Genomic DNA, 8,517 nt, shown 5'->3' on the forward strand with positions numbered 1-8,517 from the left:
GCCCAGCTGTGCTGCAGCCACGGGGCTCTGCAGCTGAGCTGGCCACCAGTCACATCTGCTCCAGAGCCGAAGGGAAAACACAGCGTGAATCCTAGCAGAGGGAAAGGCATTCCTGTTCCCAACACCCCTTCCCTGGGGTGCTACTCCCCCTTACATCCCCCGGTGGGGAGGGGTGTGTGTGTTCTGGCCAGTGTGGATGCCACCCAGGTCATGGCAAGGCTCAGAGCAACCCCGATTAGAGCCCACAAACTCTCCTTTCCTTTGGGGGAGCAGCTCAAATAGAGCCCCTTTTTTATATGGGAAAGAACGGGAAGGCCTTGGTAAAAGCATCTTCCTCCCCCCGGTTTGCAGCTACACCTCCAGATGGTCCCCGGGGCTCAGCAGCTTCACTCCTTCCCTATCAGATAAGCAGAGCAGCACCCAAAATAGCTGGCAGCCAGCTCGGGCCGGGAGACAGCAGCCTAGGGTTAATTCCTCCCATACCTGAGCTGACATTTCAAAGCTATTCCACAATTAAGAAGATTCCTATTGTAACCCTAGAAGTTACAGAAGGTTTTAGGGGGGGTATCCTCCCCCCAGCTCCCCCCACCCCAGAAACACACATCCAAAACGGCTTTATTCTGTCAAAACGGTAACTTTTATAAAAAGTCGATAAAAGCAAATACAAGGCACGTCCGCAGAAACTCACCTTCCTGCACAAAAGGTACAAAAACGTTATACTCTAGTATAGAGCTCCACAATACACGAGGCCGCGGCCCCAAAAAGTTTGGTTCATACTCAAGGATGTGCCCCCCAACCCCAAAACCCCCTAATCCCCCCCCCCATCCCATTAAACACCTTTTTATATAAAGGACTCGTTGCTATCATCCAAAAATATACAGACAACCGCCTCTTCATCAGTCTATTAGTTAAAGTAGCTCGGTTTGGGGTCGGGTCCGAGGGTCCTGCTTGAAGCCGGGATGCTGCTCTCCGGGGGTGCTGGTGGTGGAGAGGGGGGGCCGGGCCCAAGCCGCTCCCCGGGCCCAGAGGAGGCGATGGCGGGGCCGGTAGGTCGCAGACAGCCCGGCGCCACGGAGGAAGCTGCTATTTACCTCCGGCTGATAACGAACCAGGAACCGCCGCTCGCTGCCTGTTTGCTGATTGGCACCGGGGGGAGAGAGAAGAAAAGGGGGGGGGGGAATAATAGTCAATTTAAACCTATAATTCGTGGTGTGGTAACTGAGGTTTGGGAGTTCGGGGCGGTTTGGGGGGACCGCGTTGCGTCGCGGCTGAGGTGAGTCCATAGGGATGCTGAAGGGGGATTTTGGGATGCATCAGGGAGGTCACTCACCTGCCGGAGGAGCCGTTAGTGACACAAACTCCTCTCGTCTTTGGAGCAGAGTTCAGAAGCGAGCTCGGCCGCCTGCGGAGAGCGAGGAGAAGGCTCAGAACGCGTACCCGTGCGTCTCCCTATTCCCACCGCACCCAGGCTGTGCATCCGCAAAATACCCCTTCTTCCCTCCATCCCATCCCAAAGCAGCCCTTACCTTCAAGGAGAGCAGGGTGGCCTCAGAAGAGGGGTCTCGGCTCTTGCCTCCCTCCTCCAGCACGATCTGGAGGTCGAAGATGTAGTCGATGACATGCTGGAGGATCTCCACCTGGCTCACCTTGCTGCCCTGCGGGATTCCCGGCACCAGCTCCCGCAGCTTGGAATAGCAGTCGTTCATATCGTACAGCAAGTTCATGGGTTCCTCCAGGGCCGGGCTCTTGTTGCTGCTCCCCCGGGCGATAGCCAGGCTCTGCTCCGAGAGGCAGCAAACGGCTTCGTAGCAGCTCCGGACGGACCGCACCGGGCTGATGGCTTTCATGATGCGGGGAAAGCAGGAGGATGGAGAAGCTGGGGGATGCTGAAGGTGTTGGGCCTCTGCTGGGACCTCCAGGCACCGGCACCTCGAAAACCTGGACCACTAAAGCTTGGGATCACGGAACCTCGGGACCCGCACCCCGCACCTCGCTGCCGCACTAGGGAGGTGGTAGCCCCACGCCGCCTTTTATATAGGCGGCCCATATGTCCCCTCCCCTTCCATGCAAATGACCCCAAACCACTCCCCTTATATGCAAATGACTCATTAAACCCCACCTTTGCATCGCAATGAAGCGATAGACACCACCCCCCCCTCCAAAATGACCCTTATGGGGGGGGACACACACACACGACCAAGACGGTCTCACACACAACCAGAACCCCCCCAGCACCTTCTTAGTGGGGGGATTCCCCCCCTAAACCCTTTGGATACCCCAATCCCAGTATGTGTCCCCCCCCCAAACTCCCCATGGCAGTGAATTCCCCCCTATTTTTAGGCAGGACCATGGGGGGTTCCCTCCCTCCCTCCGTTCCCTAAAGCGAGAGGTTTGACCGGGCTATATTGTAGGGAAATTAGTGCCGCCCTGTTCCTCAATCCGCTTCTCATCTGACCTCCAGACTTCCTGGCGTCAGGAATTATCTTGTGACCAGCAGAAAAAAATTAATTGCGGTAAAACGGAGGTTACGATGGAGAAACCAGATTTAGGTCAGCGACTGCGAGAGGCCTGCAGGGGTTTGGGGCTGGGTGGTTGGAGAAGGGGGGGGAGAAGAGATTTATAGGCCAGGGGGTGATTTTAGTCCAAGGGATGAAGGAGGGATGAAGGCAAACACCCCCCCTCTGAACTGTGGCTGCCCCACGCTGGAGCAGTTTGTGGTGGCCGGTACCCAATGTGGCACATGGAGGGGTCCCGGGGGGGTGACACTCCCACGACACCCGGCTTAGGAATCCAAGGGGCACCCCCAGGGGATTGGTTACGGGGGGATGTTCCACCCGGGGGGTCCCGGCTAATGGGGGTGCGGGGGGGGCGGACCAAATTCCGCCTTCCCACCGCAGTGATTTATCCCAGATCTGCCCCAAATCCCAGTTTGGGGGCGCGAGGGGGGTGTGTTTCCCTCCTTTGCACCCCCCCCCCCGTTTTTCCTCCCGCACTCGCTGCCCCCCCCGCCCCGAGCAGCATCCAGGAAAACTCCAGAAGTGAGAAGTTACTGGGTTTAAATGGATTAAAATTTGGAAAAAAAAAAAAAAAAGGAAAAATTAAACCAAAAAAAAAAAAAAAAGAAAAATTAATAAAAAATAATTTCAATTTGGGATTAAATTAAAAAAAAATCCAAAACATTTAAAAACTATTTTTACCCCCCAAAAAAACTCGGTTAAAGGCCCCCCCCCCAAGCACCAGCCTCCAGCCGCCTCCCTCATTCCCATGCCCCCCCCCTTTCCCAGCCCCCCATTTCCCATGGGAAGGGGGGGGTCTGTTGGGGGGTGCTTTTGTTTGCCGGGGGGTTTTGTTGGCGGCGGTTCCCACAGGCCCTGCCTGTGCGGTGCGGGGGGGGGACCCGCTGCCTTTGCCCAGCTGTGGCCCGGGCCCTCCAGCTGTGTTGATCTAACTCCCGGCCCCAGACAGCCTGGCGCCAGCCCTGCGCACGTCATGCATTCACACAGCGATGCGTGGCCAAGGCAACCTTCCTCCCCCCCCTCCTCTTCTTCATCATCACCCCCCCACCCCATACACACACACCGCGGCCACGCCGCCCATGGACCCCGCTCCCAAACCCGGGGGTGTCCGCTGCGATCGCGGGGTACCCCCGATGTGCGGCGGGAGCGCGGGGATGGGGTTATCGACGCCCCCAGTTGTGGGTCAGGTCCCCACACTTTTGGGGTGCTGCCCCGCTGCTGGTTCCAGGTTTGGGGTGTCCTGGGAAGGGGGGGAGCGGGTTTCTTGGCACGGAGGAGGGAAAAGGAGGGGGAGGAAGGGAGCGGGAATGCTCCGGAGCGCGATGATTTCATGGTGAAAAGGGCCCACACTGGGTGTTGTATTCAAACTCAGCGTTAACATAAGGCAGAGGAGAAGCAGGAGCTGGGGGGCACCCGGCTTGGGGACCCCCCAGAACAATGCAAAGCCTCCCCCTATCTTCCCATGGAGGGGTGACCGTGTGCCCCCCCTTATCGCTCCCCACAAGCTTTTCCTCTTTCCCGTTATTCCCGTGTGATTTGCCCACGCTGCAAATACCTGTGGAGATCCCCATGGATCGGGAAGGGGGGGTCAGAAGCAGCCCCCCCCCCCCCCTTAGGGCTTGGGTTTGGTTTGGTAGATGGTTTTGTTCCCTTAAATAAGCCGGTTCAGGTGGCAGGATGTGAAGGACAGGGTGGGAAGAGCCGTAGTCAGCCTTGGCTGCTGTGGGGCAGGGAGGGCGACTGTGGGGGTCCCGGTGTTCCGGGGGGGACAAAGCGTTTTGGGGGCGGGGAGGGGGAAGCCTGAGGCTGCCTGGAAGTGTTGGCTGCGGGGAAGGGATTTGGACGGGAGAGGGGAGGAACGGAGACGTGGCAGAGCGCCCGGGGCAGCTACAAAGGGAAGGGCTCTGCCCCAAGGGGTCATCTGGATCCGCTTCTGGGATAAGGCAGGGGTAGAAATCCCTCCCTCCCCGGGATCTCCGGAGCCCCTCGGGATCCTTTGGAAGCGCGGGAAGCCGGGAGACCCGGCCGGCTCTGCGCAACGTGGGAGCGAGAGCTGGGAGCGACTGCTTTAAGTCATTGAGTTTGGGAGATGCCTCAAGCCAAGCAAGCAGCCTGGGCACTGGCACAGCATGGCATGGCATGGCATGGCACAGCGGGGATCCAAGGGAGTTTTGGTGCTGGAGATGGAATCGAGGTGGATGCTTAGGGGGGAAAAAGGGATTCTGTCTTCTTAAATGAGCTCGGAAATCTCCTTCCCACCTCGTCCCAGGGCCATGTCCAGCACAGGCTGTGCCATGCGGTGAGCTTTGGCAACTGTGGCTCACCCTGCACCCCAAATCATGCCAGACCCGAGTGCTCCCGGGAGGGCAGCAGGGCTGGGATGAACTGGGATGAGCTGGGGTCAGCTGGAATGGGCTGGGATGGGCAGGGACAGGCAGGGTGGCAAACCCGGCCTCCCCTGGTGTCCCCATGGCCACAGCACCATCCTGGGCCATCATATCCCACATTTGGTGGTGCTTTGGGTTAAATGGGGGTTACAAATCAAAGCTGCCAGACTTGCATGGATGTATAGCAGCAACACGAGGCTGACAGCTCTGTGCCTCAGTTTACCCCTTCACCTACCACAGGGGCACGGCACAAGAGCCAGGCAGTGCTGGAGGCTCCGGACCCAGGCCATGAATGGGGCTGGATGTGCATGGAAATAGGGGGAATACCAAGGAGCAGCACGGCTGGGAGCGAGCACCTAGAAAGGGGCAGTGGTTCATGTCCCCATGTCCTCCCGGCCCCAAGCCCTGTCACTAGGAGATGGGATCCAGCCCTGGGGAATGTGCAGCTGTTTGTGCAGGGGATTAGCCCCAGGGACCCCCTCTCGGCCCCTGTGCCCAAGGCAGGGACTGAGGATCCCCCCACACAGCGCCCAGCGGGAGCCCGGCACACTCTGCTGGTTGTCATTAGGGACCAGAGTGAACACGGGGAGGCATTCCCTTGGTCCAAAGCACATAAGCGAAGGAGAAGAGACCCCCCAGAGGGAACAGACTGGGATACCCAGAGCATCCCCCTGGCTGGTACCCGGCTGTGGGGAGGGGGGGAGCGGGGCTGGGAGGCGGCAGCGACATTCCCAGCACCAGGATTCCCTGCAGCTGCTTCCTGCCGCCCTATCTCACGGGCACATCTGGGGGAGCTGGGAGCAGCCACCCCCCCCTCCCGGTGCTTCCTCCCCCTGCTCCCGGCTGCTGTTCTCACGGCCCCCCAATTCCTCCCTCCCCACCCCAGGCCTGACACCACCACAGGCCCCCCATATCCCTGGGGAGGGGCTTATCCCCCTTCTCTGGCCCTTTTGGGGCACCCACAGTGATATGGGGGGTGGTTGGAGCATCACACCCATGTTACCCAAATGAGGCCATGGGGTGCCACACAGCCCCCCCGTACCCCTAAAGGCCATGCGGGGGGTCCACGAGGGTGGGTGCACCCATAGTTTGGGTGGTTTACCCCCCCTCCCTACCATTGCACTCATCCCTGCCAAAGGAGGATGAGGATGGGCTGGGGGGGGTGCGGAGGCCGCAGGTGTGGGGATACGGGGTGACTCAGAGGGTGGCAAGCGAAGCACCTCCCGCCTCCCACCATATCCTCCCGGGGCCGGGGAGGGGGAACCACGGGCACCCAAAGCCAGCATCACCTTCACCACAGCCCCGCCCCCGCCTCACAGAGGTGGGTGCTGCAGCCCCCGCATGGTCCAGAGAGGAAAACTGAGGCACAAGGGAAGGGGGTTGATGTTTCCTCCCCCAAATCCCTCCCTTTTAACCTTCTCGCCCCCCCCCCCAAATCCCTGCCCCGCTGCAGGATGTGGCTTTGCCTCGGTACACCCAGAGACCGTTAGAACTCATCACACCCACCGCCCTGTGCTGCCCACACCATCCCCAGCACTCCAAACCCCAACACAAGCCCCTGGTACCGTCCATCCATCCCCAGCACGGATGGAGGGCCACATCCCCCAGCATCGCATGGAACATCATCCTCCCCCCCCGGAAAACATGGGGGGAGAGGAGATGCTTTATCTCAGCCCCATCGGCCCCTAATAAGGCAGCTGTATTTGTAGTGAAGGGGAAAAGCAGAGCGAGCAGCTTGAGAGCTTTTTCCACTCCCATCTGCATTGGTGCAATCTGGGTTTCCTGTCGTGGGTTTTGGTGCTTTTCAAACCTGCCTGAAGTGTTTCCTTTGCTCTGCACATCCCTCCCCCAGGATAGGGAACGCCTGAGCATCCCCTCCACGACCTGCCTGCTTGGGGTGGGATCTGAGCATCCCCATGGGATTCCCCCGCCGGGAGACCCCAAAACAAGAGGGACTTGGAGCAGCTCTGCTCTGGAGCCAGGCTGGGAGAGCTGGGCTGGGCCAGCCTGGAGAAGAGAAGGCTCCTGAAGGGGAGACCTTAGAGCAGCTCCAGTGCCTAAAGGGGCTCCAGGAAACCTGCAGAGGGGCTTTGGACAAGGGCCTGTAGGGACAGGACAAGGGGAATGGCTTTAACCTGCCAGAGGGGAGATTGAGATGAGCTCTGAGGCAGAAGCTCTTCCCTGTGAGGGTGCTGAGGCGCTGGCACAGGGTGCCCAGAGAAGCTGTGGCTGCCCCATCCCTGGCAGTGTTCAACCCCAACAGACATCAGAGAATCTAACATCACCCCCTCCTGCCGCCATCCTGTACCCTGGGGGGATGAAATAGCACCCCTGGGCAGGGGGCACATCGTTCCAAGCACATCTCCCTGCTCTTCCCATTGGGCTTTGCACAATCTCTTGCTCCATCCCTTGGCTCCAGCACATGGGATTGAGATCTATATATAAAAGCTTCTGACACCCCCATCCCATCCATTCCCCCCCATGAAACCCCACTGTGTGGGCCCACAACCCCTTCCCATTGGATGAGGAGGAGGATGCTGGGTGTGCTGCTGAATGCCAGTGCCCCTTGTCCCCAGCCTTGTCTCCGCTGCACATGTATGTGTATGTATGTGAGCCGTATGGCTTTGTACATGTATACATGGGTATATATGCGTGCTGCATGCCCCTGTGCATGCATGTATGTGTGTCCATGTGAGCTGCATGGCCCTGTGCACACATGTATGTGTGTGCTGCATGGCCCTATGCACACATGTGTGTACGCATGTGAGCTGCATGGCCCTGTGCACACATGTATGTGTATGTATGCATATGTATGCGTATGTACGCACAGGCCGTACGCAAGTACCGCAAGTACCGCAAGTACCGCAAGTACCGTAGAAGGTGCGCGCTGCCTGAGCCGCCGCTGCCCCCTGGCGGTTGGGAGCCGGCGCGGCGCGGCACTGCCCCCTGGCGGGAGAGCGCTGCACTGCATCGTCACCCACCGGCGGCACCGGGCACCCCCCCGGACCCACAGCACCCCCATCCCCGCCCCGCTTCAGACCATCATCTCCTCCTCCTCCAGCTGCCCCATGGACCCTCCAGCCCCTTCCAGACCTTCCTGGCACCGGAGGCACCACTCACGTCCAGGAGCTGCCTTCAGAGGTGGGAAGGGGGAACACAGAGGACGTTAAGGAGCTGTGGTCCTCAGTGCTGCATAACTTGCTGCCATGAGGGAGGGCATCGCCGCCCTGCCCCTGCCTTTCCTGCAGCTCCAGGTTTATCCATGTGTATCCCAGCGAGATGCTTTTTGGGATTGCAGCTCCCCAAGGACTAACCCAGGAATCCCACGCATCACCAAAGGCTACAGCAGAGCTGATGTCTGCTCCCTCCAAGGGAGCTTTTTGCTGCTTTCCCTGCATGGGGCACAAGGAGACTCTGCTTTTCCCCATGTTCTGCTTCAATTTGGCCAGGACCAATGTGTCACCTCAGTAGGTTTGCTGCTGGTGGTGTCCCCACTGTCCCCCAAGACTCGTGGCCGCTTGGTGCTGAGCATTACAGAATGGTTTGGGTTGAAGGGACCTTAAAGCTCATCCAGTCCCAGCCCTCTGCCACGGGCAGGGACACCTTCCACTGGA

The 8,517-nt window shown here is 59.3% G+C and overlaps 1 protein-coding gene across 1 annotated transcript; it reads right to left on the reverse strand.

Annotated features, from left to right (window-relative positions):
- Positions 1-614: 614 nt before the first annotated feature.
- On the reverse strand, positions 615-2,015 carry ID3 (inhibitor of DNA binding 3, HLH protein). The gene is made up of 3 exons (XM_030504301.1): positions 1,527-2,015; positions 1,331-1,402; positions 615-1,136 (listed from the first exon to the last, which is right to left on the reverse strand). Exons 1-2 carry the CDS (start codon positions 1,845-1,847, stop codon positions 1,346-1,348), a joined length of 378 nt encoding a protein of 125 aa, XP_030360161.1. The 5' UTR covers positions 1,848-2,015; the 3' UTR covers positions 615-1,136; positions 1,331-1,345.
- Between the last annotated feature and the right edge of the window lie 6,502 nt (positions 2,016-8,517).

Source organism: Strigops habroptila, chromosome 12, assembly GCF_004027225.2.
Source record: "Strigops habroptila isolate Jane chromosome 12, bStrHab1.2.pri, whole genome shotgun sequence".
NCBI lineage: Eukaryota > Metazoa > Chordata > Aves > Psittaciformes > Psittacidae > Strigops > Strigops habroptila.

Bases quoted from the DNA above. Each gene is read 5' to 3' on its own strand.
- ID3 (XM_030504301.1), bottom strand. From the start codon at position 1,847: ATGAAAGCCATCAGCCCGGTGCGGTCCGTCCGGAGCTGCTACGAAGCC. The intron at 1,403-1,526 runs GTAAGGGCTGCT...CGCTCTCCGCAG, and splicing joins CCACCCTGCTCTCCTTGAAG to GCGGCCGAGCTCGCTTCTGA.